Below are 27,605 nucleotides of genomic sequence, written 5' to 3' on the forward strand. Positions count from 1 at the left end.
GGAATGGATAACAGTAGTTACCTCTTCAGAATATCCTGGCACTAAAAAGGAAGAGGGACATTTATTTTTCACTTTACATTGTTCTTTCCAGCTGAGGTTTTTTGTTTTTTGTTTTTTGGTTTTTTTTTTTTTTTAAACAATGAATATGTGTTAAGTTTAAAGGAAGGAAGTTGATAGGAAGTTGACAGAACCTCTGGGTACAGCTGTCCAGCCAGTTCCTCAGAGCCTGTGGGCTTCAGCCTCAGCCGTAAGGTGAAAGGTTAGATTAGATCCTGTCTTGCACTCCTGTGTCTGAGCCTCCTCCAGTTCATTACAGAAGCTCCAGCAACCAGAGAAGGGGATTAGGAATCAGCTCCTTTAGTCACAAAAGAAGCCTAACATCTTGGAGGTTCTTATTTAATTTTTATTGTGGGCTGAATTTTGTTCCTCTGACCTCCAGATTGATATGTAGAAGTCCTAACCCACAGGACCCTAGAATGTGAATGTATTTGGACAGAGAGTCTTTAAGAGATGATAAGGTTTAAATGAGGTCATGAGGGTGGGCCCTAATCCAGTAGGACTGTGTCTTTATAAGAAGAGGAGATTTGGACATAGACAGACACACACACTCACATGGCCATATGAAAATATAGGGAGAAGGCACCATCTCTAAGCCAAGGAGAGAGGCCTCTCAAGAAACAATCCAGTTGACACTTGGATCCATGGGCTTCTAGCCGCTAGCATTGCAAGATAATCTTTTCTGTTCTTTAAGCCTCCCAGCCTGTGGTATTTTGTTCTAGGAGCCCTGACAAACTGATAAAGTCTTCTATCCCTTTAAACTTCTGTGGGGATAGTTTTGTATATTTTGCAGAATCTCCAGGATAGCTTGAGATTGCACTAGACCTGACTACTTCATCTATTCCCGCCCCAGGTGAAAGCTGGTCCCCAGAGAACCTGGAGATATTGAACATAGGCTGGGAGCAGGGCTGGGTCTGGGGCAAGAACAAGCAAGTGTCTGTTACTGAGAGGCCAGTGCCAGCCTCTCCCCAGGGCATCATTGCCACACGCACCTCATTCCCAGGTTCCTTGGAGACCTGATTCCAGCTTGCTCATCTCTTCTCTGATCCATCTTCTAGCCTTGATCTTCAGAACTGATGGATACTCTTCTGCACTCTTGCAGGGCCTCTAGCTGTAAAATCCATCTTGACCATAAGTAGTTTTGCCTTTTAGGGCCAATCTGTACCTAGGCAGCTGATGAGATTTGAAAGTGGAATCCTGTTTTATAAGAATTACCTTGTGATACCTATTGGCAAGAATTATATTCCACTTTTGATGAAGCAAGAAGGGGTGTGGGTGTGGGGGTGTGTGTGAGTGAGAGAGAGAGAGGGAGGGAAGGAGAGAGAGGGAGAGGAAAAGGGAGGGAGAGGGTGGGAGAGAAACAAACCCCTGGGGTTTCACATGTTCTCTAGCCCAGCAATGAGCCAGATCTTGGCCTTGACCAGCACCAGGGGCCACTGAAATGGCCTGCAATCTTCCATTTCAGGGAGATTGAATCTTTCCTGAGGCTAAATGAGGGCCCAGTTCCAGAGCTGCAGTGGGCAGTGACTGTGGGATGGTCCCTGCCTTTCTAACAGATGCTGGATGACTGAAGGTGAACAGAGGTTGGCCTCAGGGCCCTCTGCTTCCTGCTGAGCTCCTCAGAAGGAGGCTGGATTTGTGAACCCTTTGCCAGCCTGTTTACCAGTTTCTTCTCACAGAAGCACAGAACATGGGTAGGTCTCTACAGCCTCAATGATCAGCATGTTCACCTTGCAGACACACTACTGTTGGAGCTGAGAGCCACACAGATAGAAAATATTTAGGTCTGGGTAAACGACATGTAGCTGTGAGCTCCTGGAGGTAAACTGATTTTTGCTTAGTGAGGAATGAAAAACACTTTTATTTATATGGAAAATTAAATCACAGTGCTTTTTGTATGATGTACCATTGTTTTCTCACTCTAGGGAAATGCACCATGAAGAGAACAGAGTAACAGGCCTTTGATGCAAGCCCTCAGCTTTGTGTTATGCATGACAGAGCTGAGTTCTTTGAAGCCCAGAGAGGCAGATGCATCTCTGGATGGAGGGTTTTATTGGCCATAAAATTTTTTTTTCCACCCTGACTGTTCTTCGCACTAAGCGTGAGAGTGTGCATGCAGATAACACTGTACTTGGTGCCAGTGGATTCGATGCCTCGTATGGAGGCATGGGGATGGATGGATTAGGGAAGTGGTGGCGGGTGGCCAAGGAAAGGCCGGGCCATGTTTGTTTGCCCTACTTAAGAGGCTGTTCTACTTCATGCTAAATTTGTGAGATGCTTAGCTTGAGAAGCCTAGAAAATTCAATAGAAAATACATTTTCACAGTATTTTAAGCCGGAACAGACTATTTTAAGCTGAACAAACCCTGGAGATAAACCAGTTCAGCCTCTTCCTTTTGTAGCTGAAGGCCTGAGGCCCAGAGGAGTCAAGGTTTGTCAGGAACTTGCAGGGACTTAGCTTAGCACCTGGATCGGAACCCAGTCTCAGTGCCAAGTTCCCTGCCCCTTTCCTTCTAGCAAAGGTGCTCACGGAAGCCTTGCAAAAGCATTTCCCTGGATGCAGAGGGATATGTTGTTGATCTTAAAGCCAAGGTTTCAAAAGTGTTTTATAATAATTTGTTAGAGCTACATAATTTGTTGCAAATAACATAGTCAATGCACAAAATGGATACTCTCAATAAAAGCCATTTATTAATTATTATGTTCTAGTGAGAACTCTTGAGCTAATTTAAGGGGAAAAAAGCAGGATTATGTCAAAAATAGAGCCATCCCCAGAATACAAGGAAAGGAAATCCCTCTGTCCCAGGACCCTTGTCTCCACCACTCCCCGCCCCACTCCCACCCCCGCCCCCCTGGCCCCGGTCCCAGTCTATTGGTAATCTCTGTCCTGTCATTTTACTCATCCGTCACCCTCTCTCCCACCTCCACTCCTCAACTCAGACCCCTGCCTTTTTTTTTTTTTTTTTTTTTTAAGGCCGCACCTACATCATATGGAAGTTCTCAGGCTGGGGTCTAATTGGAGCTGCAGCTGCGGTCTGCACCACAGTCATGGCAATGCTGGATTTGAGCCACATCTGTGACCTATGCTGCAGCTTGTGGCAACACTGCATCCTTAACCCACAGAGTGAGGCTAGGAATCAAAGCCACATCCTCACAAACACTCTGTTGATTCTTAACCTTCTGAGCCACAACAGTAACTCCTCAGACCCCTGTTCTGTCTCTTGATTCCCTGTCCCCACTTCAGTCCCTGTCTCCCATTTTGGTCCCCCTCCCATCTTCTGCCCTCTGCCTCAGGTGTGGCCACCCCTCAGAGTCATCTCTCTCTTTCCCTAAGGACTTGCCCCATTTTTCTTTCTCCCCTCAGACCAGCTTACTCTGCAGCTCACACCTGACCCAAATGACTGTGCCCGCCCCTCTCTTTTCCAGGCGCACCCTTGGCCCAATACACTAATTCTCCCACCCTAATTTCCAATTCCCCAGGGACCCATCCAATCTGCTTACTTCAGCTTTTCTCACTGGGCTTCACGTCATTGCCACACTTAGGAATTGACTGTCTGTGGGGCTGGATAGCAAGCCCAGGTCGAGTTCTTGGGCCAGGCTCCTGGGGGCCTCAGGGGGGCTGGGGGAGGGAGCTGGCCTCACGCTAAGCACTTGTGCGTAAACGATCTCATTGAGTCCTCACAGCGGCCCTGGGATGGATCGTCCTCCACAGGGATGTGGAAACTCAGGCCCAGCACCAGTAAAGCCACTGCCTGGGACCCACTGCTGGGAGGTGGCTGAGCTGGGAGGCAGCCTCCAAAGTCAGTCCTGTACCCCCCTCCTCCTCATGCTGGCTTTTCTGAAGTTAATCAGTGAATCCCTTCCCTAATAAGTCAAAACACTCCAATGCTGAGTAGACCCACTGTCTTTTGCATGTGTTTAGACATTACTATTAAGGCATCTGGGCTCTCAGTACAGGCTTGATAGGATTTTATGAAAACCTTGCTTGGGCCCCTTATGGTATCTTCCATGGCTTCACATGCTTGGGGTCCCAGGAGGATTTCTTTGATCTAGGTCAGGTCCTTGCAGAAATACTCAAGTAAGGTTTAAACATCATTAGTTGGTTTGTGGAATTTTTAAAAGCACCTCCTTCCCATTTAAAGAACATATGATGTTCCGGAATATATCAAATATTGATTAATCAGTGGTGATTGGCTTGTATCTTCATAAGCCCTGGCATCAGGATAGATTTCGTATTGACCTAAGAATTAGAAGCCTGTCTGGGTGCGAGGCGATCATCCTTACACTATCCTCCTTGCTGAACAAAGACTGTTAAGTCCTTCCCTGAATTCTGTGAAATTTGCTGTGATGAAATCTAAGAACCCAGCAATGCGAGTGGGAGTAGGCGTCATAGCAAGTGACCTTCCATTTCTACTCCCTCCTCCTTGTTCTTTGACCTCCTGCCACAGGGGCCTTGGAAGCATCCCGTCAGCTTTGTACGGAAGCCGCTAATCCTCCAGCAGTTCATTCTGTCTCCATCTGGCAGCCTCTTCCTCTCACACCCAAGGCCAGGCAGGCAGTGGCCTCGGACCCCGGGGGGCGGCTGATGTGAGCATCTGCATGACTGATACCCTGATACTGTCCGGTTCTGACTCAGTGTGTGCTTTCCTCTCCTCGAAGGAAGAGGGCCAGGGAAGGACAGAGAAACCAGAGGCCTTTATTTGCTGGAGAGCTTTTCTCCATCACCTATGATATTTTTTTTCTTAATCAAATGTGTGATTTGGGTTTGTGAAAGCATCTGGTAGCTTCTCCTTTTGGATTGTTTAATTCTGTATTGCACATGGCACCTCTGCTGGAGTCTGGTGTCACACTTGACACTTGACCAGAGGCTGGATTCCCTGACTGGCCAGCAGGCTGAGGTCTGCCACAGGGCACCTCTCAGAGCAGGAACCAGCCCCAGGGCTGGGTCTGGGGAGACCACAGGATCCCCTGTGGGCACATAAACCTACCCTCCAAGGAGCTGCAGGATTGTTTAGGAAATGGGAGTTGGCAGTGGTGGCCAAAACCAAACAAATGAAATGACCCCTAAAAAAAATACGAATGTGTGCCATGAGTCTATTTGTGTAAAATCGTGGGAGTGGGAGAGAAAAACATTGAGATTCAATGAATAAAGAAATTGGGAACAAATATAGTTCTCACTGTTACATGTCGGTCAGACAGTATAGTATCAGATGAAAGAAAGGACTGTCACACTTAAGCTTATGATGTGATTCTGCCTGGTGGGAAAGAAAGCAACCCCCAAAGCCCCTGGTGTGTGAATATGCTTTATCCGTGTGTCTGAGCCAGGACAGACATACAGAAGGAGCCATACCACTCCAACCCTGGATACTTGGGAGAGGGGTGAAGGGGAGAAAGGGATTACAGCTTCTTCTTTATATATTTTATGGTAATTTGCTTATGAAAAGCAGTGTGTGATAACTTTGATAATAAAAAAAAATAAATTTAAGGAGATTTTTAAAAAATCAAGAAACCTGGGGAAGAAAAGGGAAAAAAATTAATGACTGCTGGGGTAGATTATTTTAAGTGTTATGCCTAATAGGTAGTCTGTAAATGGTACAAATTTAAGGCTTTATGGGAAAAGGGACATTGCTCCACAGCCGTCTGATTCTCCTTCTGGAGGCAGCCAGATGCGTCACATTCCTGAGTATCCTTGCAAGGCGCTCTGTGTTTTTACAAATACATCTTTGCAGGTAAAAATGGAAGAGAGAGCCCCTCTCCCACAAAATGGCAGCATAGTATAAACACTGCTTGGGTCTTTTTTTTTGTGGGGTGGGGCGAGGGTGTTGGTTTTTAGGGCCTCGTCTGTAGCATATGGAAGTTTCCAGGCTAGGCGTCAAACTGGAGCTGCAGCTGCCAGCCTACACCACAGTCACAGCCATGTGGGGTATTTTTTTTTTTTAAGTTAAAAATATTTACTGGACATACTCATACGTATAGAGTTGTCTGACTCCTTTTACGCTGGTTGTATGATATTCTACTATATAAGCTGGTTTTATTTAATCAGTCTCCTGTTGAGATAGCATCTGACTTGTTTTCAGTCTCTTACTTTAGAAACAGTGCTGAAGTAAATACCCATGACTGTATCCTTTGACATTTATGAGTATATCCAGAGAATAAATATCTTTATTTATTTATTTATTTATTTTTTTTGTCTTTTGTCCGTTTAGGGCTATACCCACAGCATATGGAGGTTCCCAGGCTAGGGGTCTAATCAAAGCTGTAGCCGCTGGCCTATACCACAGCCACAGCAACACAGGATTCGAGCTGCGTCTTCGACCTACACCACAGCTCACAGCAACGCTGGATCCTTAACCCACTGAGTGAGGCCAGGGATCGAACCTGCAACCCCATGGTTCCCAGTCGGACCCATTAACCACTGAGCCATGATAGGAACTCCTGAGAATAAATATCTTGAAAGGGAATTGCCAAATTTCTCTCCAGAGAGGAAGTGCAAATTGGCACTTCTTTCAGAAAAGTGTGAAAGTGCTAGATGTTCTTTAGAGCACAGTGCTGCCTTGGAGGTGGATATACTATAAAGGCAGCAATAGGGATTTTAGGGAAGGCATTAAAAAAGTAAGGGCCTTTTAAACTGCTCCTCTAAGGTGCTTCTCTTTCCAGAGTTATTTTTGCTCAACCCTCGGTTTTTATGTTTCAGATTAATAAGGATGTGAGGAAGACATACACATTTAATGGACTGCTGTTATATAGCAGGCATTGGGTTAAGTTCCTTGCAAATATCATCATTTAATTCTCATAGCACTCCTATTAGGTATGTGTTTGGCATTAACTATCCACGGTTCACAGATGAAAAAAAAAGAAAATGAGGCTTAGAGAGGCTCAGTAACTCCCCCAAGGTCACATGGTGGATAAGTGACAGAGCCAGCTTTCTGACTTTGTCAGAGTACTCATGTTCTTTTTGATATTTCTCCTTCTCTCGTAGAAAATTAGAAATCTCTATCTCTGGCATTGCAGAAAATCTAGGGATGCAGTGAGTGAGGTATAGGAGACTGGTATCACTTATGGTTGAGCTATGGATGTGTGCCATTGCTTGTACCTCAGAAGCCCTTTAAATAGATTTGTGGGGTGTACAGAGGAAGTTTGCTGATGGATTATATGGATTGTTCTTAACATCCAAAAGGGCCGTGTTCCCCAAATTCTTCTACCCTGAAGGAGAATCCACATCCTGGGGCGGCAATGCTCTCAATGCTGGTTCGGCTTCCAGATTGGACCATGAAGCCCGTGTAACCTACTGTGTGCTGAAATAGTACTGGTGGCCATAACGTCTTGGTACTCTAAGACCACAGCAGAATGCACAGGTGAGGATGTATGGACAGATAAGGGGGTTAGAGCCACAGCAAGGTGCAAAACAGGAGGGCAGTGACTCCCACATCTGTGACCTGGGATGGGGTTCAAGGGCATGGCTGCAGCAAGACTGGGGGCTGGCACCAAAGATACAAGGCAATAGAAAGCTTGCTTAGGTGGAACTGTTAAAAGCATGACTACTAAGAAGGATGGGGCCATTTATTATTTTTGAAAGTCAAATGTGTGTAAGTTGGCAACTGTCTTTACTTTTTGTTTCAATGGCTTTATTAGACTAATTACCTCTGATACAAATGGACTTCAATCAAAGAGCTTGGATATAATTTGTTGTAATTTCTCAGCTCAAGAAATAAGGTGATTTTTCTTCCCATAAAATCCAGGGTAAATTTTCTCACAGGTGGCAGAGATTATTATATGGTACTTATTCATTTTTCTGATCTTTAATCAAAAGTGGTGTAATTTTCAGAGTTCCCCCTGTGGTGCGGTAGATTAATGATCTGACTTGTCTCTGTGGCAGTGCCGGTTCAGTCCCCAGCACTGTGTAGTGGATTAAGGATCTGGCATTGCTGCAGCTGTGGTGTAGGTTGCAGCTGTGGCTCAGATTCGATCCTTGACCCAGGAACTTCCATATGCCATGGATGAGGTCAAAAAAGAAAAAAAATGTGGTATAATTTCCACTTGAGGGAAATTAGATGATGGTCTTTTGAGCTAATGTTGTGAATTAGCCACTAGATTACTTTGTTCTTTAAGACTGAAAGGAGCCACTGTCCTTATGTCTTCTTACCCTTAGCCCTCTCTTCTGAAGGTTCGGTGGGGTAGTGGTGGATGAAGTAAAGCTTGTGTCTCATTTCTGAGTGTTAATACTTTTTTTTTTTTTTTTTGTCTTTTTAGGGCTACACCTGCAGCATATGGAAGTTCCAGGCTAGGGTCGAATCAGAGCTATAGTTGCTAGCCTACACCATACCCACAACAATGTGGGATCCGAGCTGCATCTGCAACCTACACCACAGCTCATGGCAGCGCTGGATCCTTAACCCACTGAGTGAGGCCAGGGATCACACCTGCATCCTCAAGGATACTAGTTGGCTTCATTAACTGCTGAGCCATCACGGGAACTCCCAAGTGCTAATACTCTGAAGCTACCAATAGGCAAAGAATAATTTCCTCAGATGGAAGAAGCAGCCAAGCTTACAGGTCTCTAGTTGGCTAGAGGTGGGTGGGAGTATATTTACCTTAACCTTGCCATGGATGTCAGCTCTTACACATTGGTCCTTCTGCAGCAGACACTGGTGTGTTTCCATATTATTACCACTTCCTGAAAGTTTATAACCATAAATTATTGGTAACGACTTTGATCTACTAATTTAATAGCCATTGGTAGGTAGTCACCTGCTAACTATTATTAGGTATTAGATACTATTTACTATTATTACCATTAGTACTTTCTATATGATTGAGTATAGCTTCAGTTTGAGTTTCATCTAATAGAATATATATATATTTTTACAAATATCACAGTGAAGCACAAATGAAACAATCATATATAACAGCTAAGAAAAATAACTCAGCAAAAAGATGCATGCTTTTGTCACATTTCTGCCTTCTATGGATTTGATCTGAGATTCCAGTTTTTCAGGTTGAAAGTAATAGGATGTGGTAAATGAAATTTATTCTTCCCAGAACCTGTCAAGCATTTTATTTTTTTTTGGGGGGGGGGTTGTAGTCATGCTGTAACACCAATTGTTATTTCCTAGTGATAGTTTAGGTTTTTAATTAACTATAGGGTTTGTTTTGCTTTGTTTTTAATTGAGATATAGCTGAGATGTAATTGGCATATAGTAAAATGCACAGTTTGAAAGTGTACAATTTGGTAAGTTTTGATATACGTATATACCCGTAAAACTATCACCACAGTCAAGATGATGAACAATCCATCTTCCTCAGAAATTTCTTCTTATTCACTCCCATTCCTTCCTGTCCCCCACCCCAGGCAACCACTGACCTGCTTTCTATTACTGCAGATTTTTTTTTGCATTTTCTAGAATTTTATATAATGGAATTATACAATGAAATACACAAATGCACTTTTTTTTGGCCTGGCTTTGCTTACTCAGCAGCAATTTTTTTTTTGATTCATCTGTGTCATGTATGTTTCCATGGTTCATTCCTTTATATTGCTTAGTGTTTCACTCTATGGATATACCACAGTTTATCATCTCCTCACCTTTTAATGGACATTTGGGTTGCTCCTGGCTTTTGGCTACTTCAGATGAAGCTGCCATGAATATTTATGTATATATCTTTGATTGGATTTATGATTTCTCTTGGGTAAAAATCTAAGTGTGACTAGCTGGATCACATAGAAGGTATATGTTTTATCATCTTTCTAAGAAATGCCACCAGTGGTGAATGAGAGTTCCAGTTCCTCTATATTCTCACTAATGCTTGTTGCGTTCAGCCTTTTTGTTTAGACATTCTAATAGATGTGAAGTGGTATCTCATTCTGGTTTTGGTTGCATTTCCTTAAAGATTAATGATGTTGAGCATGTTTTCATGTGCTAATTTACCATTGGTACAGTTTGGATAAACATCTGTTCAGACATCTGCCTCCCCCTTTTTTTTATTGGTTAGTTCCTTCTTATTGAGTTTTGACAGTTCTTTACATGTTCTGGATACAAGCCCTTTTATTGGATGTATGCTTTGCCATTCTTTCCTCTCAATCTGCATCTTACCTTGTCTTTTCATTCAGTGTCTTTGGAAGAACATATGTTGTTAACCTCAATGATGGGCTTACTATTTAGAAAGAAACTTATTCTATTCACAGTGTCAAAAGTACTTTAAAACTTATAACCACACTTCCACTTTCAGCTAAGGTAGAGTAAAAGAGACTGTGTTTACTCTTGCATCTGGAAAAAAATGAAAGAACAAAATATATGATGATTTTTTTGAGGCCCTGAGCATCAGGTGACAGAGGACAATGATCCTGAGATATGGGAATGAAATGAAGTGAGTCCCATGTTTGCCCCAGCCTAGTGCCTTGAGAGTGCCCAGGCTGTAGTACAGAGAAGGGAGCTGAGACATACCTCCTAATTCAGGGGCCCAGGGTGACTGGTGTTTGCAGGACAGAGAACTGGAGAGGAAAGAGAACTCCAGAGGGTTCTCTGGAAAACCCAGCAGGGTGCTGATCAGCACATGTGTGTGAACAAACTATCTGAGACTGGGGAAAAGAAGGGGGGGGTGCTTAGATCTGATTTCCTCCTACCCCATCCCCAGAGCACTAAATAACTTATAGTACCTCCACTTCCCTAGTCCCCTTCCCCCACTCTAACCCATTCCAACTATAATTCAGAAGAGGGCGGTTTTTTTTTTTTTTTTTAAGCTACACTTAACAGGTTTCCCTAAGTCTTGTAATTCTTCAAATTTAGAAAACATTTCAAGATGTTGGCATTGGAGTCTCCCCAAATGGATCTTGACTTTGACATGACTTTCTCTTTAGTTCGTAAAAGATGCAAGAACCAGGTAAAACAGAAAAGCAGAGTGGCTTCTGGAGCAGAGCGCTTCCAGTTTCTGTGCCAGGCCTGGCATATGGAGGAGACAGTGATGGGCTGGGAAGTTTGAACACTTGCCCCAGCTGGCCATTTGTGTCCCCTTGGGAAGAAGAGGGGGTAGTCTGTGGCCCTCATGGCCTGAGTGTGCGCCCCACTAGTGTCAGATTTGGGACCACATCCCTGAGAGAGCTTGAGAAGCCGCTTTGTAAATGCCGTCAATTTCTGGACTCATCAAATGATCAGTCACTTATTCACCATCATCTCATACCTGCTATGGGCCCAGCACTGCTTTCATTGCTTGGATCCCACAGTGAACAAGAGGAATCCCCATACTTGTGATGCTTACATTCTAGTAGAGGAGACACGCCATAAATCAATACATGTTAGGTGGACAGAAATACCATAAGAAATATAAAAGAGGGGACAGAAAGTGGGTGACTAGGAGGTGGGGGTGCTGTTTATACAGGGGGGTCAGGGAAGTTCTTCTTGAGGTTTTGATATCTGAGACTGAACAAAGCAGGGATGGGGAAGCTCAGTGATTAGAATGAGGTCCTGAGGTAGGAGTTTGCCCTGCAAGGAGGCCAGTGAAGCCAGGGTAGGAGAAGGGAGATGACATAGGACCCTGTAGATGTGTGAGTGACAGAGGAGGCGGTGGAGGGTCTGAGCCAAGGAGTAATGTGACCTGATGTGCATTGAGGGAGCCCCTCTGCTTCAGTGGGGAATGGACTGTGGGGGCAGGAGGTGGCAAGGACCAAGGAGCTGATGACATGGTAGGATGCCAGTGGGTCTGAAGCTGGAACAGGATGCAGCGATGTATTCAGTGTGTGGTGTGAGAGAAAAGGGGAGGGAAAAATGACTCCATTTTTGTTTGGTTGGTTTTTTTTTTTTTTTTGTCCAAAGTGACTGAAGAACAGAGTGGACGTTCACAGACACAGGGAAACCTGGAAATGGAGTAACTTGGTGGGGGGTGGAGCCAGTGGGAGTCAAGAGTTTGATTTTGGGCACGTCAGTATCCAAGTGACAGTGTTTGATAGGTAGTGGGATCTCGGTGTGATATCCAGGCAAGAGCTCAGGACTGGGGGTGAACTGAGGCCACAGCCAAGCAAGCAGACCGAGCTGCCCCCAGAGGTGGCTCTTTCCCCTGATGAAGCCAGTCCTGTTTGGGGGTCCCATACATTCTAATGGGTGTAAACACTTTCATGTTTATGTTTTTTTCTTTGTGCTGAGGCTTCATTTGGAAGCCAGCTGTGTACCTCCTTGCAGGAAAAGGTGTATCTGAAAGATAAGAAAAATAAAGACTTACATAATTCAAAAAGAATTCTTTCTTACCAAAGAATTTTAAGGTTATAGATTTTAATTTGGTCAGTTTCTATGCCATTAACTATTAGGAAAAGAACTACTCCTATTTAAGACTGAAAATGTGATCACTGGTTAAAAAATGCATGTGCATATTTCTCAAATAACCTAGAGTGGAAAAAAATGCTTTCTTGTTCACAGTTGCAATCTGGGTTTTTGTTTTGTTTGCTTTTTAGGGCTGCATCTGTGGTATATAGAGATTCTCAGGCTAGGGATCAAATTGGAGCTGTAGCTGCTGGCCTACGCCACAGCTTATGGCAACACCAGATTCCCAACCCAGCCCACTGAGCAAGGCCAAGGATTGAACCTGAATCCTCATGGATACCAGTCGGACTTGTTTCCATTGCGCCACCACGGGCACTCCGCTTTTTGTTTGTTTAAACTGGCCTCAGGTCCAGGCTGGATCTTCTGGGAATGAAAACTTGGATGGGGGCAGGGGGGTAGATAAAGAAAAACTCCTGCTGGAAGAGGATCCGGGCTGGAACAGGTTCCCCTGTAGTGTCTGTGGGTCTGACTCTTAAGTTTGTGGGGTTTTTCAGGGCCCTGTAGGGGCTTCTCAGAGAAGCTCCCCCCTCACCCAGAGTAATTCATTCCTCCTCCCCACTACCTTCCTCCAAGGGAAATGAATTTGCAGGAATTGTCATCATCTTGCTTGTTTGGAGACGTGAAGCAAAGGATCACTCCTAAGGACTTCAGGTCGTTCCCTAAGTCCTTCAAAATCAGGTCAGTTTTGACAAGCCTGCCTGGTCAGCATTTCAGCTTTCAGTTCAGGTCCTAAAAGTTCCTCCCATTTTCAGCTGAAAGGAGAACGCAGGTTGGAGGGAGGCAGTTTTAGTCTGAAGGCTTTTGGGAAACTGTCTGCATTCACTCCTCTGAGCCTGGAATGGTTTCCAGTAAGAAGTAGGTGACAGGCTATCCAAATAAAGAGTAAGCTTTTGAAAACACTCCAGTCCAGCGGCATGGGGGCTTTTTTATGATCCTGACTTGCATGTTGAGAGCGGGAAGGCCAGAGCTGGGTTTGGGCTCTGTTCCTCCGCCCTGCCTCCTCGCCTGAGTGCACTTTGATCTATGAAGCATGTCTCATCCTCAGCCAAGTCGGCTAGAACTTTATCCAGAGCAGGAAAAGGAGAAATATTTTTCCTTTCTTGGGTGGATTTGTATTTATATAAACCCTTAGCAATGGTGATGGAGCCAAGTGGCCGGCACAGCGTCTGAGGCGAGCTGGAATGAATGAATGGCGGGAAGAGGCAGGGCTATGTTTCCCTGTGTCCCCAGTCAGCTCTGACTTGGGTCAGACCTAGTAAAGGTCAGTAAGGAAAGAGGGTGGTCTAAGACCTCAGAGGCATTTTGCTGAGGGATGTGCTCGTACACAGGGCCATTGATGCAACAGGTCGAGCGGAGCCAGCAGCTGATAGGTTAACCCCAGATCATAACTCCAGTGAGGTATCTGTATGTGTGTGAACGATTGGGTCACTTTATTTCTTTGCATGTCATCACTAAGAGTATAAGCTTGTAGACGACCTCTGAAGCTCAACCTTCTCGTAGTGTTACTAATTTACCTCCATGAATCTGTCTATACCTTTTTGGACCAGCCCTTGCCACTTCTCAAGGCTATTTACTTTTTTATTTCTATTTCTTTTTTTTTAATTGAGGTGAACTGATTTAACATTAGGTAAGTTTCATGTTTCCAATATTGTATTTCTTCTATGTATGCTCTACAGTGCTCACCACCCAAACTTTAGTTTCCATCCATCACCATCAATTTGTTCCCCTTTGCCCTCCCTCCATCCCTTTCTCTCTGGGAACCACTATTCTGTTGTCTGAATCTGTGTGTTTGTCTTTGTTTAGTTCAGCTTGTTCACTTATTTTATTTTTTTACATTCCACATGTGAGTGACATCAGATGGTATCTGTCTTTCTCCGTCTTATTTCAGGGCAGCGAATTTTTACAGTAGGCTTACCATCCATATGAAAGCTTTCTTGCCCTAAAGCCCCCTTATTTAAGCTTCAAGTAGTGCCTTGTGGTTCTTTGTTTCTAGGATACAATGTGACTCCTCTTTGGCCATTCTAGAGAAATTTTGTACAGAATCTAAAGACAGGATCTCTTATTCTTGTAATATGGCGATTTGTCTACTATCTGCGCGAGTCTGAGGAAGTGCTGATACCAAGTGTACTGAACGTTAATATAAAACAATCTTTTATTTTACACCATTGTAGGCACCTCAGATTCTGGCAACGTCCCTGGAGTAATTCTCCTACTTATTAAATTAATAAGTGCCACAGGAGCCAGGTTCACCTGCTGTCCCAGAATGTTTGTCCTGGCCCCTAGGAATATTTATTTTGTGTCTGTTGGGGCCTCACACTTCAAAGAGGAATCTTCCCACAGTTTCTCCCTGGCATATCATCCCAGTGCTGCGATGGACACTCAGAGAAGGAAGCTCCTCAGGGACCCTGGGACTCTTTCTGCAGGTGGAGGAAGTCTAGGCAAAAGAGCAGCCTGGAGAAGGAGGTGATGGGGGGGCCTTTTGTTCCACTGCAGGTGATGGAATGGGGGCCTGGGGGGTGGGGAGGGAATTTCAAAGAGCCAAGCATGAGGAAACGGTGGGGAAGAAAGGTACAGAGGGTTGCATATGTACAAATAAAAACACACAAAAAGAAAAAGACATTAGGAAAAGGAAATGTAAGCTTGTAATGTGAAGGAAGGAGATTTGCAAAAAAATTTGTCAGCAAAATTTTTACCCCTTGAACTTTTGCCAGATGTTTACCCTGAAGTCCTAGCTCTTTTGATCCGGAAGAGACCTGCATGCTGATCCATCCAAGAGGAGACCCCTGGACCAAATGCCACTCTTTTTGGTGTAGCATACTCAAGATATTTAGTCACCTCCTTCTGTCCCTCAAACAAAAAGCTTTTTGTAATTAAAAGCAAACATTACTCTGAGGAGAGTCATCCTCTGTCAGGAACTGGGTTAAACAGTGAAAAGCTAGGCCTGTCTGCACCAGATGGAACACCTGCCATAAAAAGAAAAATTCAAAGTATCCGGTCACTTGTGCCTGGCGTCAGGGACAGGCTTGGCTTCCATTGCATTACTCATCAGGAGCATCTGAGGGCTTTACAGGTTAGCTTCATTTTATGAGTCAGAGAAGAAACTAAGAATGTGGCCTTCGTTTTTCCTTCTGCCTCTGTCACCACTGTCACCACCTTGGAGGATGTTGGGAAGAAGTCGAAGTGCTGAAATTTCATTTGCTCAGGGCAGCCTAATTAATGAGAGGCCATGAAGACTCGCTGAAAGTAGGTAGTGAGCTGTATCCTTAGCTCAACGTCATCTCCAAGAACCCCAGCTGACCTGCTTCTGGGGTTCTACAGACCTCGGCTTGTACATTGTACTTTTTTAATGGTAAGACTTGACCAATTGTCCACAAGCCTTCAAGGATAGAAGGTCATTTCCAAGTGATTTTTAAAAAAAAAAAACAAAGTCACGGCATTTAGAGTCAAAACTGGACTTGAGAACTCAACACATCTTGGAGCCAGAAATGCCTTTACACTGTCAAATTGCCTAGAACTCAGTGGCTTCCTATATTTTGAAGACTGGCAGGGCTATATATGGTGAAAATGAAAACACAGTTCTGAAAGAGATTCACAGTATAGGGGACCATTGCAGTTTAGGGGACCACTCTCGTGGTCCCAGGACTCCCTACGAGTATATGATGTGGTCAAGGGCTGGAATGATATCTGTGGGCCCCTCAGCTGACTCCCCAGTGGCTCAGCAGTGTCTCCCAGGGCACCTCTCCAGTTTTGATGGTATCCTAGCTGGCTTCCTCACTGATTCAGCAGCATCCCATGGGATAGCTTTTCAGGGACTCTCAGTTGGTACCCCATCCGGCTTCAGTTCAATAGCATGCTCCCTGCCTTCCCCTCCCAGACAGCTTCCTGGGGAAATTTTCTCACCCAGAGGACAGTTCCCTGCCAGCTTCAGCCAGCTGACTGTGGACCAGTCTGGTCTGGGCAACGCAGCAGGCTTTTCCCCCATTCAGGGGCTGCACCATATTCTATCCATTCAACAAAGTCTAAATCTCAGCTTTGCTGTGGCCTCCTCACACCCAAGTTTTTCTTTCTTGGCTGTTTTTCTTCAGCTGTAGGGTATTCTGTAGAGTTCACCCTTCATTCGTCTTGGTAGTAAATTCTATATAATAGGTTAATAATTATTTATATTAAACCTTATTCTGTGGTTGTCCGACTAGACCCTCACTGATCAGTACAGCCAGCAAATCTTAGCCAGAATTGGAACTAAGGCTATCTGATTCCAGAACTAAACTACTTCGTATTATTTCTCTATGAGCAGAAATTTCATATACATTAACTTGATTAGTGTTTTAGATTGCATTTATATTTTGTTATTTCCCCCATGTTATTTTTTAAATTTTAATATTTTTAAATTTTTTCTTTTTATGGCTGCACCTGCAACATATGTAACTTCCCAGGCTAGCAGTTGAATTGGAGCTGTAGCTGAGGCCCACACCACAGCCAGAGCAACACTGGGTCCAAAAGTATCTGCGACCTATGCAACAGCTTGTGGCAAATGCTAGATCCTTAACCCACTGAACAAGGCCAGGGATCAAACTAACATCCTCACACAAGCATCATCAGGTTCTTAACCTGCTATTATTACTATGTTTCTTAATGGAAATGGCTACCAAATATTCTGATGATTAGCAGGAAAAGATGAACTAATTTCATTTATCTCCTGTTTATTTAAAAAAAATGTACCTACAAAACAGAAACAGACTCACAGAACAGATTTGTGTTTGTGCCAAGGGGGAGAGGGAGGGAGGGGGATGCACTGGGAATTTGGGGTTAGTAGATGCAAACTATTACATGGAGAATGGATTAACAATGAAGTCTTGCTGTATAACACAGGGAGCTATATCCAGTCTCCTGGGATAGACCATGATAGACAATAACATTAAAAAAGTAAAAAAATAAAATAAAATAAGACTTGGTGTTCTGTTCTTCTACAGGGGAAAAACAGCTGATGAGAGTTTGCTAGCCCTTTTTTTTTTTTTTTTTTTTTTTTAGGGCCCCACCCGCAGCACATGGAGGTTCCCAGGCTAGGGGTCTAGTCAGAGCCATGGCCACAGCAACACAGGATCTGAGCTTGCGTCTGTGACCTACACCACAGCTCACAGCAATGCTGGAGCCTTAACCCACTGATCGGGGCCAGGGATCGAACCCGAAACTTCATGGTTCCTAGTCGGATTCGTTTCCACTGCACCACGATAGGAACTCCTTGCTAGCCTTTTAATGCCAGAAATCTTGAGACAGTAATTAAGTCAGTCTAGTTTTTTATAACTTTAATGGGCACCAGGAGACTGTGTAGTGGCCTAATAAGCCTAAGTAGTTGCAGGAGTCTATTCATCGGGCTAAATTTCTGCTTCTTCAGGAAGACCGTAAAAACTGCATATGAACACAAAATCTCCAACAGAAGAGAAAGCATCAGCATTTAAAGCTGGCATCGCCCTTCAGTGTGAAGCAAACTTGGTCTTTTTTTTTTTTAATTGACTTGAGCATAAAAATAAACGGATAACCTCAGGACCACTTAATCTTGAATGATCCATTTCACTCCAAATTCATTTGTGTTCCTTGTCAGTTTGTTTCTAATGAGAACGTATATCAAATTTACTTCCTACATAGAAATATTGGTCTCATAATTTTTTTTTTTGTCTTTTTTTTTTTTTTTTTTTAGGGCTGCACCCATGGCATATGGAAGTTCCCAGGCTAGGGGTCGAATCGGAGCTATAGCCTCCAGCCTACACCACAGCCACAGCAATGCCAGGTCCGAGCTGCATCTGCGACCTACACCACAGCTCATGACAACGCCAGATCCTTAAACCCACTGAGAGAGGCCAGGGATTGAACCTGCAACCTCATGGTTTCTAGTCTGATTTGTTTCTGCTGTGCCATGACAGGAACTTCCAGTCTCATAATTTTTAATGACTACAGAGAATTCTGTCTTCTGAATGTATCATAGTTTTCCATCATTTCCTCTTTCTTGAATATTTGAGAGGGTTACCAAGCTTTCACTGTTTTATAAATAGGGTTGCTATGAGCAATCACTGTATAATTTTTGTCAGAAAGAAAGGCTCACTTCCTTGAAGCAAGTTCCTAAAAATGGAAATATACCAAGTCACTTGTATATTCCTCCTTACTCTATTTGCAGTGTATTTTATATAAATACAACTTTTTTTTAACCGTTCCTACCAATTTTGGGGATTTTTTTTTTTTCTACACAGTAGCATATGAAGTCCCCAGGCCAGGGATCAGGTCTTAGCCGCATTCGCAGCCTACACTGCAGCTGTGGCAATGCTGGATATTAACCTACTGTACTGGGCTAGGGATAAAACCTGTGTCCGGGGCTCTGGAGACACCACAGATCTCGCTGTGCCACAGTGGAAACTCCTGGAATTGTCTTTTATGTGCTTTTGCTAGAGATGATAGATGTGTAATATATCTAAATTTTTTTTCATTTGAAGTTTTCAAATTTCTGGCGAGGCGTTTTGCATGGTGTTGTGATAATTTATAGTCTAATCCTTGTGTATTGTTTTACTATAGAGAATCTGGGTACTTATATATTCGAGTGAATTCTTCATATCTGGGAGAGTTGGCTTTGAAAAAATCTTATCACTATAAAATTGTGTCAAGAACGTATTTCGATTCCACAACAACATTTACTTTTCTTATGTATCTAATTTAATCACCACGGTAGTGTTATATGCTGTTAAGAGTGAAGTCATAGTCCAGGGTTCAAATTCTAGCACTGCCTCCTCCTTTTTGTGACTACTGGCAAACACTTAACCCCCGAGCCTCAATTTCCTCTTCTATATAGTGGGGATAATCATTGTTTCCCACTTCATCAGGTTGGCATAAGGACTAAGAGAGAGAGAGAATTAGTGCATAAGTGCTTGATAATTATTAGCTGCTCCAGTGATCATCAGTTTTCTTCTGGGGTTAATTTGATCTTTAATTTGATGTACATGATAGCACATCACTGTCCTCCATTCTGATAATGAGTGTTTCTGGTTCTTTTTTTTTTTTTTTTTTTTTTTTGTCTTTTTGTGTTTCTAGGGCGACATCTGCAGCATATGGAGGTTCCCAGACTAGTGGTCCAATTGGAGCTGTAGCTGCTAGCCTACATCACAGCCACAGCAACATGAGATCTGAGCCGCATCTGTGACCTAGACCACAGCTCATAGCAATGCCAGATTCTTAACCCACTAAGCAAGGCCAGGGATCGAACCCGTGTTCTCATGGATGCTAGTCGGGTTCACTAACTACTGAGCCACGACAGGAACTCTGTTTCTGGGTCTTTGAGTCAGCGCTCCTCACACTTCCAGGTCTTTTCCAATCCTTCAAGTCAGTGTTAGTTTGTCCTCCTCTTTCATTCTCTATCATCTGATAATGACTTCCTTGGGGGCACCAACCACATAGGACCATAGTTCTCTTTTTGTGTACTTGACTTTCTCCAGTGCTGAGACCCTCACACCAGAGGCCTTGCCTTAGCTTCCTGTATCCCCGTGCCTCCTGCAGTTCCTCAGACAGTAAGATCTCCCCATTAGATGCTCAATGAATAGCTGTACTTTAATTTGAAAATCAAATTTGTGTTAAGGAAATTTGAGACAATTAGTTTCTATTTTAGTAGCTAGCACATGTTATGGACCATTCTTCATATTGATAGGATAAGGGTCTTTTTTGAAAGGAAAAAGCTGTTTTTCTTATTTTCATCTAGCAGCTGGCAGCTGGGCACATTTTCTTCAATCCTCAGAATCCTAACCCCATGAGGTAGCTTATTGGAGTACGGGGATGTTGTGGAGCTTGTGAAATGTTCTATTTCTTGCTCAGTCTTCCACAGCATCAAGTGAATTTTTCATATGTATGAAATTCCTCAATGCTTCCAACTGTCATGCTGTTTCAGTGGCTGGCAATGCAGCCAAGAGTAGGACCCAAACAAAACCAGTGACCTGGTGCTGTGTGACACTGGGAATCTGGGGTGAGGGGCACTAAAGCTCTTGGTTTAATAGAAATTGATAACCAGTGCTTAGTAGTCAACTGAAAATTATTTCATATTCTCTGTCAAACTAGACTTTTTCTCAACAAAACCTGCAGTATATCCAGCAAAGAAGCCAGATGTGCAGGACCCGGTGTGTGGGAGGGAGGGGGGTTGGGTTGGGGGGGGGCTTGACATCTACATTTGTTTGTTATCCCTGGCACTCAGGCTGCTGCAGGCAGAAGGAGCAGAGGTCTGAGTGAAACTTCAACCAGGAGATAGTTCTCAGAGGAAACCAGAAATTCCCAGTCTGGGCTTGAGCCTTGGGAGTAGTCTTAGGATGGAAAGTAGAAATTGAAAATAGCAGATGAGGAAAAAGGGGAGAACGGTGCAGGTCTGGTTGTTGAGAACATCATCCTGGGGTAGTTCTAGCCCCATGGTATGTGGTGGATTGGTTGGCTTAAAGCTCTCTTTGGGTCTCTGAGCAAATCTGTTTAAACTCAGAGAGCTTCGGACTTGTAAAGCAGTATTTGGACTGGATGACTTCCAGGCTTGTCTGCTGTAACAGAAAGGGCAGGGTGCTACCGAGTAAGCGGACAGTAGGGAGGAAACTAAGAAACGGAAGGCATCGCTGCTCTTAGGAATTTGATGATCTGGTTGGAGAGACTGTATCCAGGGCAGGCAGCACATGCAGATTTCCTTTGGGTCTTGCAGTGATCCAGTAAGTGAATGATCTGTTTTGCGAGCCCCCATCACTCATGAGATAGCAGTGTGTTGGTCCTTTCAAATCTGCACACATACCTGCACCGGAAGTCCTCTTGCCCACATGAAGCTGGGCTGTTTACCTCAATACCACACCTGTAGCTGGCTGTGTTTCCAGGTCATTAATGCAGGGCTTTTGTTGCAAGGCTGCTGCGCCTCCCATCTGCCCCAACCCTAATTAGGGATCTTGGCTCAGTTTGCCGAGATATCGAGACAATGATCTCTGGAGCCTGTCTGTGGAAAGGAAGGTGAGGAGAATAGTGGCAGATGCTTTGTCTGGAATGATGGCCTTCCTACCATCACCATTAGAATGTTCTCCATGGTGACAGAGATGAGAATTAAGGCGGCGCCTGTAAGAGCAGGGCCAGGTTGGCTCTGGTTGCACATTTGTTCTCCGGCTCCACCATCTGCAGACCCCTCGCTTCCTCCCCGCCTGCCCTGCTCTCCCCCTGCAGTGCAGGATTTCTCTCTAATATGGTCCCATTTTTTGAAGGCAGATCTCACTAATGCATTTTTCTCTCTCCACTTGCAGGGGAGTTGCTGAGTCAGCCCAGACCAGAAGGAGTGGCAGAGATCATCTGCCCCAAGAATGGCAGTGAGCGAGTGAATGTTGCCTTGGTTTACCCACCCACACCGACTGTGATCAGCCCCTGTTCCAAGTGAGTTCTAAGCTCCTAGCCCCTGTCTCTCACTCCAGAGCCTGCAGTAGTTTGTAAGAACCAAAAGCTAAGTTAAGGTACCTTTCCACAAACCTTGATAAGCTCCCCCAAGATAGACCTAATTATCTTAGCAACAGCAAAATCATGGCTTATACAACAAACTGAATTCTCCTTTTTTTGTTATCTTTTTTTTTCTGATAAAAGAGCATTTTTAAACAGCTTTCTTGAGCTATTTTTCACATATTATGCAGTTGTTTAAAGTATATTTGCACATATATAAAACCAAAAAGAGCTTTTTTTTTTTTTTGATGGAGAGTCTAAATTCTGTCACTGTAGAATTAAGGAGGCTCTTGCTTCAGGAAAAAGTGAGGGCTCATTAAATAAGAAAAGCTGGCAGGAAATGTGTAGTGGATCCTTTTTTCCTCTGGGTCTCTGATTCTCTATCAATCCTTGATAATCAGAGGCTGTGTAGTTTGCTCCCACCTTCTCCAAAATGGGCTTAAAGACACAGAATGTATACATGTGAACTAACTTTTGGATAGAGTGTTAACTTAGTGTTAAATTCAGATGAAAAATTGAGGTAAAACTCATCTGTTTGGTTTTTTTTCCCTGTAGTGTTAAGAACTAAAGAGGCCACTTTTAGACTGAGACGAAATACCTTTTTATTGCAAATCTTGAAAAGTAGCAGCCCCTGGTCTTCTTGGAGCTCTTTTTACCTGGATGACATCCACGACATATTTGTGCAAGAAACTTCTGGTTTTCTTCCTAGTTGACCACACAGAATGATTTTTTTTTCTTTTGTTTTGTTTTTTAAATGTCTAAGCTTTTTATAGGGAGGTTTTTTAAAGTAATGTGCACATAGAAGTTCACATTTGAGAATAGTGACCTGTCCTGGCATCTTGGGAAACTTGCTATCAGGCTGCATTCCTGAGAGGTGTGTGTGATAGGAACTCCTGTCTCTATTCCTCCACGTGTCAGCTTTCCTGCCCTTGGTGTGCTCTCTGCAGGGTCGGGGGACTACAGGGGCTTTTTCATTCATTAGCTGCTGCCCCTCCTCTCCAAGCTGGGTCATTAGACAGAACATCCCTAATCCATCTTTGCTGGGAAACATCACTAAACACCCAAGGGAGACTCTTATCTAATGCTCTTCTATTGAGAATGCTTTTTAAGGTTACGTGCACTTAGTATAATTCATCACTAATATGACCCTTGTGACACTGTGAGACCTTGAAGTGCTTCTTAGGATTACATAGTAACTTCACATGAACCAGAACATCCCCCTGTCCTGAACAACAGAAATGTTCCCGTTCTTTGAATGGTGGTACATGGGTCTCTTTCTTTCAGACACGCACAGACTAAGGATAAAGGGACTGTTACAGAAACAGCAGGGTCTGTCAGTGATTTTTCTTTCTTTTCTTTTCTTTTTTTTTTTTTTTTTTTTTGGCTGAGCCCACAGCACGCAGAAGTTCCCAGGCCAGGGATCAAACCTGCACCACAGCTGTAACCAGAGCCACAACCAGAGCTGGATCTTTAACTCACTGTGCTACCAGGGAATTTCTTAGAAACAGCAGGATCTGGAATGGAGGGAAACAGTTGTTCAGTAGGCTCTGCATGGGTACAGATGTTCCTCAGCCAGGAGAGATGGTAACCTCTTGTTTTGCCACAGCTGCATGGCATTTAAGAAGTGAGATAGAGGTAGGAGTTAAAATACCCATTTGCACAAGAAAGCACAGTGATGCTGAGCCAGTGTTATCAGTGTTTGCTTATGGGCTTTTTGTTGTGCTGCCACAGAGGGACATTTCTACCAACCTGCAGAAATGCTCTCACTTCCTCTCTCTCCCAGTTTATCATACCTAAAATGAACAAGTAGTGTAAGGTCTTGCATAATCAGAGCCTCATGGCCTGGGACATCTAGATGCTGGAGGGCATCCCTTTAGGGGTTGAACTACTTTTGACCTAGCTGTGAGTAGTTTCACTTTGAAATGGATTTTTAAACAATGGTCTCCTACAATGGATGGCAGGTTTAAAGGGCAAGTCTCAATTCTAAATGAAGGAGTATTGTTGAGAATAAAATGAAAACATAATCCAGGCCCTGCACAGCCCAGTGGAAGCTCTAATGTACAAGTAGATGGCGGTGTATGGGAAGTGGGAGACTTGCAGGCTGATGAGGAAAGCTGTCCCAGGAGGTGGTCATTAGGTCAACACAGCTTGGGCCTGAGCCTGAGAGTTCCTGAGAGTTAGTTTTGGAGTTTCGGTAGGCAGTAGAAATTTGGAGACTAGAGCTATTGCCCTGGCTTTGCAACTCCTGCTTCAGTTAACTTAGGCAGATCACTGGAGAGTGATATTTTACTCCTCTCTCATCCCCTAAAGTGCAGGTCAATGGTCAGGATCAGGCTTTCTTGATCAGGCATGTGTATTAGAATTTCCAGGGCCAGGCTCTAGCCATTAAGAAAACGAGTCATGCGGATAACTGTCACATGTGGGTGCCTGTTCTGCTGAGATCCCCTCTGTGGCTTCCAGGGTGACCTTGCTGGCCAGTGAGCCTCATTTTCATATCATTATTCTTAATTATTAATTATCTTAAATAATTATACCAGGATGATAGGCGTCAACCAGGTAAACCAATATTATCACCCTACTTTTAGGTCATTGACCTAGATCTTACAGGTGTTTCTAAAAAGGCATTCCAAGCTCTTCTTTGACCCGTTGAGAGGTCAACTGAGACATGTCATTAGCGTCTGCCTTTGACCACATGTAAAATAATGGTGCTACTACTATGCATTTTTTAAGTAAAAACCATTATGACTCTTACTTGATTGGATCTTCCTTGTGAATTCCAAGCTTTTCTATTTCTCATTTAAAAAAAAATTTCAAGGTGTTTTTATTCCCCTAGAGAGAGCGAGAGAGTAAAGGTAAACAGTGATTTAAAAACAAAACAAAGCCGTGACTTCCTCTCATAATTCACCTTGGATGGTGAAGTCCCTCAGCATTCCATTGGGAAGAGGTTACGTGAATTGAATGAAATCCTTGTCCTTTAGCATCTCACCCTCCAGAGAGAAACTTAGCAGCTGAGTGACTTCTCAGCCCCTTTTCTGATTATCAGATAGAAATATGAGTCATTTCCATACCTTGGCTATCCTGAGCTGATTTTCAAGGATATTTGCTTTTGAGATGAGATGAAAATTCATCTGGTAGCAGATTTGTTGGGTTGCTCTGAAAGATTATGACTTCCTTAAGGATATAGATTCGCCTCGTACATTTTTTTAAAAAAACCTTGCTCATTCAATGATGATTCTTCCTATATTCACATAGCTGTGCTACTGTCACCACAGTCTCATTTCAGAACATTTTCATCATTCTAAAGAGAAATTTCATGCCCATCTAAGGTTACCTATGCTTAATATAACACCTAGTTCTGTGCTAACAGTAATTATTTTTAGTGCCACTTTCAGGGATGGTTTTAAAACTGACAGCACTAACGGCCTGAAACTAGCCAGAACATAGACGGGGACTTGAACCCACAGTTTTAAATTAGAATCACTCACCTGATGTCTAGACTCACTGAGGTTCAGGTTCTTCATTCCTCCACACAGAAGGAGTTCAGCTAGAGACACAGTGATAGGCAAGAAATAGATTTATTAAGATAGGAAGCTTGTGAGAGATAAAAGCTGGCAGGCAAGGAGGCTCTGCCCCCAGGATCCTGTGGGCTACAGTTTTATTATCCAAGGGAAGTGGGGGTCGGAAGCTCCTCCTTAGTATCCGTGTCCAGTAAGATGTGTATTCAAATCAGCAGAAGGGTGGTCCTCAACTCCTACCCTTGGTCTGAATCTGAATGTAGGCCTCATCCCATTCCCCACCCAAAGTCTCCTGCCTTCACTAGTCAAGCAAGCCTGCCTCATTCTGATGGCCTTCTTCAGCAGTTACTTTTTTTATTTTTTGGATTTTTGGCTTTTAGAGCCACACCCATGGCATGTGGAGTTCCCAGGCTAAGGGTCAAACTGGAGCTACAGCTACTGGTCTACACCAGAGCCACAGCAACTTGAGATCCAAGCTGAGTCTGGGACCAGCTCACGGCAACGCCGGATCCTTAACCCACTGAGCAAGGCCAGGGATCGAACCCGCGTCCTCATGGATGCTAGTCGGGTTCGTTAACTGCTGAGCCATGACAGGAACTCCCTGAGCAGTTATTAACTTACAGTGATCTCCCAGCATCCCCTAGATTTCCCTATCTATGATCCTTTATTGGGACTTCTACAACTACCCATGCCTACTCCATCCCTATCAGTTTTGCTGGTGTTGGTATTAAACAATTTGTGAGTTTTAAAGAAATTCATATGCACACTTGTTATCCCTGGTCCAATTCAGTCTAAAGGCAGCAAATTAATTTATACCCTCCCAACTGCCAGCCCCCTGTTTATTGGACAATAGAAGGGAAATGGCATTTCTTGGAGGGAAGTTCAGCCTCCTTTAGAACTTTCTCTTAAAAAAAGTATAAGTAGTAATTTTTTCCAAGCATGGATTTTATTTTTTAGAGCAGTTTTAGGTTTACGTGAAAATGAAGAAGGTACAGAGAGTTCCCACTTACCCCCTGCCCTTGCCACACACACAGCCTCCCCCACCATCAACATTGGTTACACACGATGAACCTACATGGACACATCTTATCACCCAAAGTTTATGCTTTACATTGGGGTTCACTCTTAGTGGTGTGTGTTTCATGGGTTTAGACAAATGTAGAATGACATGTATCCTTCATTACAGTGTCACACACAATACTTTCATTGCTTTAAAAATCCTGTGTCCCCCCCTTTGTCCCTCCCTCCCCTCTTAACCCCTGGCAACACTGATTTCTTTTTTTTAAGCTTTACTGAGGTATAATTAACAAAACTGTAAGATATTTAAAGTGTATATTGTGTTGTTGATACCTGTATATATCATGAAGACTCCCACCACTAGTTAATTAACACATCCTTCTCACATATTTATCCTTCAGAATTTGAGTGGCAGTCTAATTGTCCCTTGGACATTAGGGGTCAGAAGGGGCAAGCAAACCTATACTTTCAGTGGGAAAAAGAGAAAGTAGGATCATTTTTTAACATTTACTTTTAAAATTTTTATGTATGAATTCTCATCTCCATCCTGTTGCTCTGCAGGTCGAGATGCTTAATATTCCCATTCAGAAAGAAGTGTGAACTCCTTTACCATTTGCCTTTTTTTTTATATACCTGATAGAATATATCTCTTTCTCATTTCCAAAGAGATTTGTCTTATTTACCAATTAAAGTGTAGAGTCTTAGAAACTGCCACTTAACTCAATTTATCTATTGATTTTCATTTCAAGACAGAATCCAAAGTTTAGCATATGAAAATGTTTTTTTTTTTACCTTAAGACATACTGGAGTGCAACCCATATTCTTCCATGTGGTTTCTTAATGGACTGGTCCTTGAACATACAGGAAATGGAAATATATCATTTTTATTTCCTGACGGTTGCCATCTCTCTTGTGGTGCTACATGTCTGTGGCACGGTGGGACTGAAAAAGGAAGTTAATTTTGATTTTGGCAGGTCATGTGTTACAGGATTTTAAAAAATGGTCTGGTTTGAAGATTGTTGGGCAAAGCTTTCTTCCTTTCCAGAAAGGGCAGCTAATAATAAAAGGCAAGGCTAACACTGCATTTCAGAACTACTTTTTAAACTTGGATTATTGCACATATACTGTGTTTCAATTCAAGTAAGATTCCTGCTAAGAATTCTCCAATGTATAGTGATTACTTTGCATAGGACTTTCGGCAGTCACATTGTGATGACATGAGAATATTTAAGATC

At 43.4% G+C, this 27,605-nt stretch overlaps 1 protein-coding gene and 1 long non-coding RNA gene across 5 annotated transcripts in view; one reads left to right on the plus strand and one right to left on the minus strand.

Moving 5' to 3' along the window:
* Nucleotides 1-27,605, plus strand: part of MFHAS1 (malignant fibrous histiocytoma amplified sequence 1) — a 95,697-nt gene that overhangs the window by 60,224 nt on the left and 7,868 nt on the right. For 3 of the 4 annotated variants that reach the window (XR_002339376.1, XR_002339374.1, XM_021075967.1), the window contains one exon: nucleotides 21,652-21,778. Coding sequence is in view for 1 of the 4 variants with exons in the window: in XM_021075967.1 (XP_020931626.1) it covers nucleotides 21,652-21,778 (127 nt within the window). In the remaining 3 variants the exon portion in view is untranslated. Of the gene's footprint in view, nucleotides 1-7,233; nucleotides 7,412-21,651; nucleotides 21,780-27,605 lie in introns of those variants that run through there. The other variant, XR_002339375.1, reaches the window with a different exon arrangement.
* The window catches only part of LOC102160389, an 83,214-nt gene continuing 77,738 nt past the window's right edge, over nucleotides 22,130-27,605 (minus strand). The window contains exon 4 of the long non-coding RNA XR_002339377.1: nucleotides 22,130-27,312. This is a non-coding gene — a long non-coding RNA (uncharacterized LOC102160389). The remainder of the gene's footprint in view (nucleotides 27,313-27,605) is intronic.

The sequence above is a fragment of the Sus scrofa genome, chromosome 15 (assembly GCF_000003025.6).
Source record: "Sus scrofa isolate TJ Tabasco breed Duroc chromosome 15, Sscrofa11.1, whole genome shotgun sequence".
NCBI classification, from domain to species: Eukaryota; Metazoa; Chordata; class Mammalia; order Artiodactyla; family Suidae; genus Sus; species Sus scrofa.